This window comes from Palaemon carinicauda, chromosome 41, assembly GCF_036898095.1.
Source record: "Palaemon carinicauda isolate YSFRI2023 chromosome 41, ASM3689809v2, whole genome shotgun sequence".
Classification (NCBI taxonomy): domain Eukaryota; kingdom Metazoa; phylum Arthropoda; class Malacostraca; order Decapoda; family Palaemonidae; genus Palaemon; species Palaemon carinicauda.
In genome coordinates this window covers 12,275,038-12,287,537 of record NC_090765.1, presented here as the reverse complement: position 1 = coordinate 12,287,537, position 12,500 = coordinate 12,275,038, and the positions used below count along the sequence as shown (strand labels likewise).

General features: G+C 37.3%; 2 protein-coding genes across 3 annotated transcripts in view; one reads left to right on the top strand and one right to left on the bottom strand.

Moving 5' to 3' along the window:
• The window catches only part of Ppox (protoporphyrinogen oxidase), a 948,609-nt gene that overhangs the window by 696,562 nt on the left and 239,547 nt on the right, over positions 1–12,500 (bottom strand). The window lies entirely within an intron of this gene.
• Positions 3,975–6,442, top strand: LOC137632348 (sortilin-related receptor-like). Its single transcript, XM_068364284.1, is given in 3 exon segments — positions 3,975–3,995; positions 3,997–4,102; positions 4,989–6,442. Coding segments are annotated over 3 exon segments (1,581 nt in total).

Below are 12,500 nucleotides of genomic sequence, written 5' to 3'. Positions count from 1 at the left end.
CTGTGAATGAATGTCAATGTCTCATAATGGTCTGGATTTTCACTTGTTTTGGAATACTAAGTCCGAGGTAGCATTTCCATCCAAGGAAGAGCAATGCGTCCGATGGTTTTAATACGTTTGAAGGATAATGTTGGTGATTATTGTCGTATTAAAACTTTGTTCGTTTTTCATAGAAAAAGGAAGGATTCTGGAAGTTTTCAGTTGAAAATGAGAAAAATCAGTGATTTGATTAATCAAAATCTCAGAGAATTTATCAAAATATAGTTTGAATCATTAAATGCATGGAGATAACAAAAAGACCAGGATTAATAACTTTCATCTGCATTCGGCAAAATCAAAAAGATGTAATCGCTTAAGACAAAGAAAGAATCTAGAAAAGAAGGACTTGAAAAAAATACGAAGCCCTCCTACACAAGTAAACATCAATTACCAGTAACTTTTACTTCATATTGTAATTCCCTCATTATTCTTCCCTCTTAACTGAGACAATATGATTTTTGTTCTCTTGTTTGATATTAAACGTTTAATTCCAGCATCTCACCGTCTCTAGAAATCCATCTGTTGTACGACGGCTTACATAGAAGCTTAGGAGGGTCACGCTTCTCAAACAGTTGTCAAATCAAGGATTTCCTAGAAATGATGAGGACCGTGTATAACGAACCGCGACTGCCATATTTCGACCCTTTCAATAAGCCGAATCGGAAGTTTGGTAAGTTGTTAATGCGTATTGATACTAAGCCAGAACTCGTAATGCATCTATCAACATTCTGTAATTTACATTTATGTTACATTTACCAGTACTATAAAGTAAATATTCACCTACCCTTACCTATGACATATAGTTGTACTATAAACACTATCACTTATTTTCTCATATGCATACACCATTGTATGTATGTTTGTGTGTATAATACTATCAACATCATCTCCTCCTACGCCTATTGATGCAAAGGGCTTTATATATATATATATATATATATATATATATATATATATATATATATATATATATATATATATATATATATATATATATATATATACATATATATATGTATATATATATATATAATTTATATATATATATATAATTTATATATATATATATATATATATATATATATATATATATATATATATATATATCACTAACACTCGTGATTTTAACCAATGTAAATATAAACCACAATGGCATTTAGTATCGAATTCTACCTTTGGGAATATATATCTACTGGAAATTCATTTATGATAAATGCATTCCTGTGTTTTATACAAACACACACTTCCACACAAATCTCTCTCTCTCTCTCTCTCTCTCTCTCTCTCTCTCTCTCTCTCTCTCTCTCTCTCTCTCTCTCTCTCTCTCTCTCTATATATATATATATATATATATGTATTTTATGTTTATATATATTTTATATATACTGCACACATATATATATATATATATATATATATATATATATATATATATATATATATATATATATATATATATACTGTGTATATATATATATATATATATATATATATATATATATATATATATATATATATATATATATATATATACTGCATGTATATATATATATTATATACACACTTCTATACTCTACCAACGAATAAACAATATAGCCTACTATGCACAGACAAAGATACCACCAACAACTGTGGATCAATTCCCCTGATTTTGTTTAGTTGCGTATTTAAGAAATAATATGCATACATACGTGTTAAATATAAATTTAAAGGTCTAATTTAATTTAGGGAAAGGTTGTGTCAATAGGAAGCTTATAGCTTAATTCTATTTCTCACAGTTGCGGTTCTGTCGAGTGAAGATGTTATAGAACACCTAAATGAATTCTTATACTTGAGAAAGATATTCCAAACAATCTGTCTGGTGATCGTAGAAGCAAATGATCTTCGTGTGGACAAACACGTCGTTGATGCCTTCCACAGTGGATGCTTCTTCAAGGTTCCTACTTATACACAACTTTTCGGGATTTTGGATGACATATTAGACATCATACAAGGTATGTGAAGCAACCGTTTCCTGTTGTTTTACTGGAGTCTTTTAAATTATAATTTCAACAAATATTTCGATAAGAACTGCTTTATTCAATATATCGTTTCCTATAATTCTCTGTCCTCTATTAAGGCTAGATACGTCTGCTAAACATGTGTGATTTAATTGCAAAATAAGGCACTTTAATTTCTATATATTATTCAATATATGCATAACACTAGGGAAATAAAAGAAGGGTTTCGAATTATAAATACTTGGTGTCTACTTAGTAGTTAAAATGTATTGAAACTGGCATCACATAGATTCAAAGAAAAGAAAAATAAATATAACGCATTACCACCAAGTCTTGAACAATCAAAAGAGTATCATACTTATGCATAGAAACTTTTCTAAGAATAGAAAAAAAGTATTTATTTTTTTAATTTTCAATATGCAATATATACAATCTATTTAGAGAACATATGTAGGCTCTAGATTAAACGAAAACAAAACCAAGAATTGAAACAGCTCAAACTTCATATCTATACCACCAGATTCTTGCAACTGTCCAGGTGACAACAATGTGGACGCTTCCTGTGCTAGTAAGTTATCTTTTGCTATGATTTTGAGAGATAAACCACAATCTTGGAATAAAATATAAAATCAAGAATGACTCAATATAAAAAAAAGACATCTAAATTGCCATTACTCTAGTATATTTTCAACACCACTGCCATGGTGTGAGGAAACGGATTTACTGCATTTTCCAAAATAATGTTTGGAAAACCTTCAACATCTTTAATATCACTTACAATAATTTTACACATACTCATTTTTTCCTAAATAAATACGTCTAAACCGCATTTCGTCAGTTAATAATAGTCCTAAAAAAATTTTCGTAAGTAATTAATATCAGCAAATCTTCATTCCAGAAGTTGGCAAACGTTGCAAAAAGGAAGACGAATGTGGCGACTACCTCAGCTGTATAGGTGGTACCTGCCAGCTATCTCATTGTCCTCAACCCGACATTGTCAAGAGCTTTGGCATCACAAGCAAAACAATGTATGACTTTGAAGATCCTGAAGTTGGGAATAACATGGTATGGAAAGGTGTCCTCATGAATCCCTTGAATATTCCCTTCGCCAGTGACTTGTTCGGGTCTAGATCCGACAATGCCAATCTCTGGATTCGAGCCAAAGCTGCTGTGGAACCCATCACTGGATATCAACAGAAAGTCACTTTCATATTTCCTTCTGAAATTCTTCAGTTTACAAATAGAACAACGGCAAGGGAAGGGGATGTATATATACATGCAGGAGCTATGCAGTATCGTAATACACATATCAAAAACGATCAGCATTTCATATCTGATTTCACGCCACCTTGGCTGTACAGGGAGACACTACTCTCCACAGGTAAGGATTTTTTTTTCTAAACAAGTTGTTTATGCGAAACACACAAGACTTTTATAATTATTTTGTATCTCGCTTAAAAATCCCTAATTTCCTACGTTTCTTCTTCCTGCAAAAGCTGGGAAATTTCTTTAAACAGTGTCACCTAAGACCAAACGATGTATACTTTTGTTAATGAACTTGCAGTAATCAAGTACTGCCGTAAGTGTGCATGAAAGTAAATCAAGGTTGGGTGAATTACTAAGATTAAACTCGTGTTTTCCATAAGGCCAAGGAAAATATATTTCATGCAACACATTGCAATAGTTTACTACATCAAGTACATGTAAGAGAATCTGGGGGAAAAATGTCAATAGGTCAAACAAAACACTAAAAATAAAAAACTTTTTGTACCCGTGTGATGGAAAAACTCAAATTCTTTAACCTTGAGGGAGGACATTTAAAAAAAAAATTCCAATTAAAGCTCAGTACTACGTAGTTTAAAGAAATATGTACCGATTAAAAGGTAAAAGCAAACTCTGCACCCATACATTCATGTAATATATTTATACTCTAGGATGTTGCCCACGTGGACTTTTACACTGCAGTGGTTACCTCGGTATGTGTGTATTTGGGGAACTACTTTGTGATGGAATATCTCATTGCATCAACGGAGAGGACGAAGATACGCAAATGTGCAATGAACGTAAGTGGAGTTGAGGTACTTCGATTTTGTAAGTGTACCAAAGATGAAGAGGATTGGAGCGTTGATTTCAACTTTTCAGTTAGTCAATTGGGGAACAATTATTATAAAAACTATATTTAACACGTTAATATAAAAGATAGGGATATTTCATTCAACAGAATGTGTTCATTTCCAGATAAAAACCATTTTACACTGAAGTTTTAGTAAACAGAGAACCAAGCCAGTCACTTCAGGAAAATATATGTATAAATAAAAAGAAAATGTATTTGGGCAAGAATACTTTTCCTTCATTTATGAGATTCATGAGTACAGTTGCCGAATTAGTGTATAAAATAAAACATGAAGCTATGTACTAGAGCCTACATTCATATTGGCTTAGAATGTAAGAGTTTAAAGCTATTTTTCCTGTACTTTCCAGCCCGTAAATTACTTTCTGTAAGAAAATAATACTTAGTTTTTTTTCATGTAAATAACCAATTCCTTATAAAAGAAAAAACCATGACTAATAACATAATGTCTGTGTACATGTAAGTCATAATTACTGACATCGACCATGACTAACTTACGATTATAAGAACTGATTAAATTACAGCATAGACCTCAGAAAAATTATAATAAAAAATTACAACTTCTATTCGAAGATTAATGTAATACAGGCTTAATTATCCAACAACTAATTTTACAACACAAAAAAAGAAGCGCCTAAATATACAGAATATTTATTACTTTTTTAAGTTTTATCATATTTTCATTTTGTAAGCTGTAAGTTTTAAAACTTCCTCCCCTACATCTAAATAGCCATCAACCACACCTCCCATAAAACGAGAAGAAAGACATTCATTGAATAATTCTACTTATAAAAAAAAAATCAATTTAAAATTTCCAGGGAAATGTGGCAAAAAGGAGTACCGTTGCGGAAGTGGCCAGTGCATTTCTGAATTGTATGTCTGTGACGGGAAGAGAGACTGCGCTGATGGAACTGATGAATACTGCCAGGGTGCTCAGGAGTGCCCTTATCCACGAACAGAGTATTGTGGGAGCGCAAGCGACTGCATCCACCCCAGTCAACGATGTGATGGCATTGTAGACTGCATTGACGGCTCCGATGAAATGGCATGCAATTGTACAGGCTTCAAGTGCAACTCTGGAGAGTGTATCCCGAAACATAGCATTTGCAATGGAAGAACAGAATGTGTTGATGGAAGTGACGAAAATACTCTCTTGTGCGAGAAGCGATTATGCGAGTCGTATGAGTATCAGTGCACTAGTGGCATGTGTATATACAAGCAACTGGTATGCAATGGACAAACAGACTGCAACGACGGTTCTGACGAAAGCACCGCTCTTTGCAGAAATTACTCCTGCCCTTATCCATACTGGAAATGTACATCAGGGAATTGCATCTATGATAAACAAGTTTGTGACACTGTTCCTGACTGTGATGACAACTCTGACGAATCAGTTGACTTATGCAAAATATGTTCAGGTTTTCAATGTGACACCGGACACTGCTATGAATTTGATATCAGATGTAATGGAGAGGATAATTGCCCTGATGGGTCTGATGAGCGAAACTGTTCCACTTTCCAGTGTTCAAAAGATGATTTCCATTGTAAGTCTGGCGAATGTATAGATGACGTAAACCTGTTCAATGGACGAGAGAATTGTGCTGATGGCAGCGATGAAAACCTTCTAGGCCTATCCAGACACTGTACTAATGGCGAGGTGAATCTGCAGTGTTCAACAGGAGAATGCTTAACTGAGAAGCAAATATGTAATGGACTTTATGAATGTGAGAATCATGCAGATGAGACCATGTGCTTAGAAATGAAGTGCCCGGTGCAACGCCCATATCAATGTGCATCCGGACAGTGCATCGAAAATTCAGATGCTCGATGCAACGGCCTCATAGAATGTCTTGACAGCAGTGATGAACTGAAGTGCAAGACCTTTTCCTGCCCTCCTTCAAGGCCATATCGCTGTGACAGCGGGCAGTGTATATCAAACGACAAGCGATGCGACGGTATCTTCCAGTGCAAAGATAGGAGTGATGAAATCGAATGTGGAGATGTCCCTTGTCCAGGCGAATGTCAATTCAGGTGCGGGAGTGGGGAGTGCATCTGGGATGGACAGGTGTGTGACCACAAGCGGCACTGCTGGGATGGGAGCGATGAAAAGTTTTGTCACCTCAGGAAATGCACAGGGGATAAGTCTTTCAAGTGTCAAGATGGTGCATGCATCTATGAATTTCAAAAGTGTGATGGGTATAGAGATTGCATAGATGGCAGCGATGAGAGGAATTGTTCCATACATAACAGGGCAAATAACTTATTCTACTAGAGCATGTGTTGAGCACAGGATGGACAATACCTACATGCAACTAAATAAAAAAAAAATTGTTGTAGATCAGTACTTATTTTTCCCGCAACCTATTCACTTATATGCACGATGAAATACAGTTTGCAAATCAGGTAATTAAATAGTCTGATAATGCCTCTACATACTACTGGGCCATCTAAGCTTTTCTAAAGTCAATGGCAACGCCAGTTCACTTATCTTTAAGCCAGACATTGAACCAGTATTTCTACTTGAGTTTTACCATCCTCTTTTCTACAATAAAATTCCAGGCCTTTTTTCCCGACCCAACCCAATTGCTTGGCCATTCACTTTAAAAGTACATACGCTTTTCTTTTCATCGATAACTAAGAATTTCGCTTAACATCGTTATTCGATAAATCGGTTAGAACCTTTGTTACTTTTATGATTAAATATTAAAGAAACCATTTAATCCTTACTGCTGTTTGTAACTGAGGTCTAAAATGACAAATCATGATAGTAATTTTAGCACTGATTCGTAGCAACGTATTTCATTAAGGGAAAGTTCTATAACTAATTTGTTAGATATGGCAATCGTTTCATATAAAATATATACATATGTACATAATTGCAGTCGAAACATAGTCATATATTTATATAATTTTATTACAGTGTGATGTATTATTGCTTTACGTTTTATGGGAAAAAAATAAAAGGTTATCTAAATAATTTCCTTTTGAATTCACTATTAAAAAGTACTTGCGTACGTTAATTTACTTCATAACTGAATATACTGTACGTATTTTTTTATAATTGGTATTCAGGCGTGATTCTTAATATTAAATTCACTCTACTGCTAGGGAAAAATATACTAGAGATGGAAATGCACATAAGTGCTTCTATTCAATGATAGTAGAATGCATAAATCAACTGTCACTTTTGTAAATAAAATGTGAAGATGGATCTGTGCTTTTGATGTGTGTTTGTCGTGTGGAGGTGACGAAGGCCAATAGGGTTGGGAAATTAAGCATAATTTTGAAGTATTATGAAGGGAAACATGGACTGGAAATATAGCACCTATGGTTCTAAGAAGCGACAGATTCCGTGAAAGATAAAGTTGAATGATACAGCGTTATTGGGGTTTGACGGGATACTGATGAACTTCAAGTGAAGGTTTATGAAGACACTAATGTTTCCAAAGTAAATATTGAAGTATAGAATTAATGTGAGATTAATCAGTATCCTGACTTTTCCCACGGACAACCCATCTCGCCTCACGCGAAACTATCTAATATTGAGAATCATATATATATATATATATATATATATATATATATATATATATATATATATATATATATATATATATATATATATATATATATATATATATATATATATATATATATATATATATATATATATATATATATATATATATATATATATATATATATATATATATATATATATATATATATATATATATATATATATATATATATATATATGTATGTACATACATACATACATACATACATACATATATATATATATATATATATATATATATATATATATATATATATATATATATATAATCCGCCAGTATTAGCGAGGGATTTTAGATATCAAACGCACTTTCATTGGCCATTTGGTTACTTCCCTAACTTCAGCGAAATCACAGATTTCATTTTAATTTTTCGCAAAATTTGCAGTATGATTTTAAGCAGCATATTCAAATAAGCACTTCTATTGCAGGATAGGCAACAACAGATTGGTCATTTTTACCGAAGTCTACGGAGCATTTTAAACAGAAAATTTAACAATCAAAGAAAACTAGTAGTTCGTTGCGTTTAAAGGGGGACGATTCAAAACCTGACATTTGTTGGCGAAACAAACAACCTAATAAAATAAAAAGCAGATCTGTAAAAAGTCAGAAGTATAAAATAATACAATAGAAAAGATAAACGTGACACGAAAAATAATAGAAAAAATAATAAAAACAATACATTAAAAACAAATACTCAAGTCTACTTCCCAGAAATCGCATCCGAACTAAAATGCAACTCCTAAGGGTCCAATGATTCAACTGCACGGTTATAATAATCGTACAACAACTTAGTCACAGCAGGAATTAAACTTCAAGAAAACTAACATAGTAGGCTTGGAACATTACATAATTAAAGGTAAAACAGTTAGAATTAAATACATATATATAGCTACTTAAGAGACTCGATGTGCATTAAGGTGTGAGGGCAACAAAGTAGTGCCTGGGTTGGGCAGCAACCTCTGCACTCGCAAAGGTCAACTGACCGGCGATTTGTGTTTCTTTTACATTTTCACATGAAGATTACATTCCAAAAAATGTGAAACAAAACACGATATATACATTGGCAGAAAGGCCAGAAAATTCTACATACAAAGATATATGCATATATCTCTTAGCAAGTATGGGTTGAAAATAATGTTTACATAACGCAGATTCGGCGGGGCCATTACAATTCACCCCCCAGTCAAGGATTATTTACAATAATTATTATTGATAATTTTGAGCCCCATCAACCTTAGTACCTTCGTGGAGAGCGAAGGCGTCCTGAGTTCTTGAGACTTGTATCGTGGGGCGTCATTGGTCAATCACGACGCCTACGGTACCGAATGGGCAGCAGCTTATTTTGAAGCGGTACTCTGTAGTGGCCATCTCTGGCTTCTGTAGTATCATTGTCCTCTGTCAAAAATACAGGCTTTAGGCTGTCGACAGTAACCCAATCTCTGTGGATCTTGAAGCATACCCTTATGCCTTGGATGCACATCCTACGACGTGGTATAATCCTTGGTAGGTCCGCGTCAATGGAGGGCGGTGTGCATTGGCCCTAATGAAAACGTGGCTGCAGGTGTCCAGGTCCTTTGGCCTGAAGTGCTTGGTCCAGTTGGAGAAAGTCTTAAGGTATGCCACAACCCTTCCAGCGATCTCCCAGAGTCATGCGATCAGCGTGTCTTCCTCGGTGTTGTCAGTGAGAAAAAATTCTCTAGGCATGATCAGCGTCTCGCCATAAAATTTCTCTGCCAGCGGCGCCTTGCCATTCACTCTGGGAGCAGTCCGAAGTCGAGGAGGACACAAGGCAGCTGTGCCTTCCAATTTTTGTTGGTGAAGAGAGCCATGAGAGCAGCTTTCAGTGAGTGGTGAATCCTTTCCACCATGCCAATAGCCGCAGGGTTGTATGCTGTAATGCTGTGGAGTGACGTTCCAGCCAGAGAGTCCCACAGTTCAGACAGGAATGCTGGGCCACGGTCAGTCGTAATGTCATTTGGTACCCCTAAACTGCTGATTCAGCTTGTCAGTAGGGCTTCCGCACAGGCGTTAGTCGTGGCCTCCATCATGGGGTTAGCCTTGGGCCAACTAGGCATCACCGGACTGTGGAATGGGGCCCACGATGTTGACGTAGATGTGCCCAAATTGTTGCCTTGGTTGAGGGAAGTCCCTGACGCCAGATTTCGTGTGCCAACTGACCTTGCTGGTCTGGCAAGCCATAAATATTTGGGCCCATTCTCATTTGTCCTTCTTGATGCCATACCTGATGAATTTCTCCATTATCAGCCTTGCCATGGTCCGTCTTGAGGGATGCGAGAGTCCGTGGATGACATCGAACACCTGCTTCCTCCGGGATGCGGGAACCCATGGACGAGGATACCCCTTGTTGGTGTCGCAAAGGAGTGTAGTGCCGTCCGGGCCCAGTGGAACGTCTTCCAGCCACAGTGAGGTTGGCGCTGAGGGGTATGCTGACATTTCTGGATCGGTGGCTTGTTCCCAGGTGAGGTTTGCATAGTCCACTCCCAGGCAGACAAAGTTGATCTTTATCCATGACCGAGTGTTGGCCAAGGGGTTTTTCTTTCCCAGTAGGTACAAGATGGTACACCCAAACTCGGCTATGGCTGCCAGGTGTTGTTGCTGTGTAGCCGACCATGCATTGCCCACTTTCGTAAAAGCGTGAACCAGTGGCTGATGGTCCGTGAGGATGGTGAAAGCTGTGCCCTCGAGGAGGTACCTGAAGTGCCAGACATCCTGCTAGACGACCAGCAGTTTCTGGTCAAACGTGCTGTAGCGGGTCTCAGGCAGTCTGAGTTGGTAGCAGAAGAAAGCCAGCAGCTGAAGAACACCAGCGATTGAGGAGATCCATTCACAATCTGCTACAGTACACCCCACAGATGTCGCTGGCGTCGGTGGTTAATCTGAGGGAGGCTTCCGGGACTTGGTAGACCAATGTGGCACCCTTGTGTGAGGGCGGTCTTCATCTGGTCAAATGCCCGCTGCTGTGGTGTTTTCCATCTCTACTTCTTGGCCTTCCCCTTCAAGATGTTGTTCAAGGGAGTTATGAGGACAATGTTCGGGACAAAGCTGGGATAGTAGTTTACCAAGCTGATGAACTCCTGAAGTGCCTTGACCGTTGTAGGTGTTGAAAGGGTCTTCACTGCCTCCACCTTGGAGGTCATCACCTGGACACCCATCAAAGAGATCTTGTGACCCAGGAAATCTACCTTCTCTGCGCCGAACATACACATGTCAAGACAGACCACCAAATCATTCTCCTGCAAGCGTTTCAGGAGTGCTAGGAAGTGGTCCGTGAGCTCCTCCTGGAACCTGGAGAATATGAGGATGTCGTCGACATAACAGCAGCAAAATGGCAGGTCTATGAGAATGCTATTCATCACGTGCTGGAAGGTGGCCACAACATTCCTAATGCTGAAGAATGTGTATGTTCCGTCTTACGGACGTCGTCCGGGTGGATGGGGACCTGGAAGTATGACTTGAGATAGTCCATCTTTGTGAAGATCTTTGCCCTGTATACGTAGAAGGTGCCAGTGAGGTCCTGCATGTTTGACAAGAGGTAGTGGCGCAGCGTCGGGATGAGGTTGAGGAGATGGTAGTACCCGCAAGCCCTCCAGGTGCCATCAGGTTTCTTCACCATGTGGAGGGGAGAGGCCCACAGGCTTGCAGCTTTCTTGCAGATACCTATCCGCTCCATGTCAGCGAACAAAATAATTGGCATCTAGGAGCTTCTGGGGGGATAATTGGCGAATCTTGGCATGCGTGGGGGTAATGGTGGTGGTAGGACCATTGCATACTGGACATTTGGGTTCCGGACAGTTGTGTCCCAGACAATTGCGTTACCAGACAATTGCGTTACCAGACAATTGCGTTACCAGAAAATTGCGTCCCCGGACTTTTTCATCCCGGTAATTTGCATACCTGTACTTGTTTTTAGTGACCAGGTAATATTTGTTATAATATACAGAAGTGACTCTGTCTATCTGTATGTCTGTATGCATGTATATATGTATGTAAGTATGTATGTATGTATGTTATCAGTCGATTACAGAACTACTAATTACTGTAAATGAGATGTAGGGCATAAAACCACTGAAGTACAGACCTGAGAATTACTGTACTTTTCTATCATTTTACTTCTGTATTTACGTAGACCTTTAGAAAACAATAGTTGATTTCTCTAGAAGCAGAAGAGACTTTTTATTCACGGCAGTTCAACCTCAGTTGTCGGACTGAGCATAGGATTCAACCAACTTTCTCCATTTCATCATGGAATGTTCATGACCGAACAGCTGATGACTTGCCAAGGTCTAATAATAGTTTAGAAGGGTGGCATAAAGCAATTCAGAATTATATAACATGTCATCACCCCTTCATCTGGAAAATAATTGACGCCCTGAAGAAAGAAGCAGCTGAGGCGGAGAAAAAGAAAGTACACTATCTTTCTTACGAGAAGTTGCTCATAACATGCACACCTACTAGGTATGAGCCTAAACGTAGCTATCGTAAGTCATTATTAAAAAAATATGGTCGAATCTTTTTAGACTTATTATTTGATGCCATTAAAACATATGCATATTCAGGGTGGATAAAAGTATAAATAAAATTACGTTGTAAAAGTACAGAGTAAAAGTAAAGGTAGAAAGCTTTATAGAATCACTAAAACACATATACAAGTACGCAAATATCTGGGACGTATGTGTCCGGGGACGGAAGCAATTGTCCGGGACGTAAACGTCCGGGACGTAAACGTCC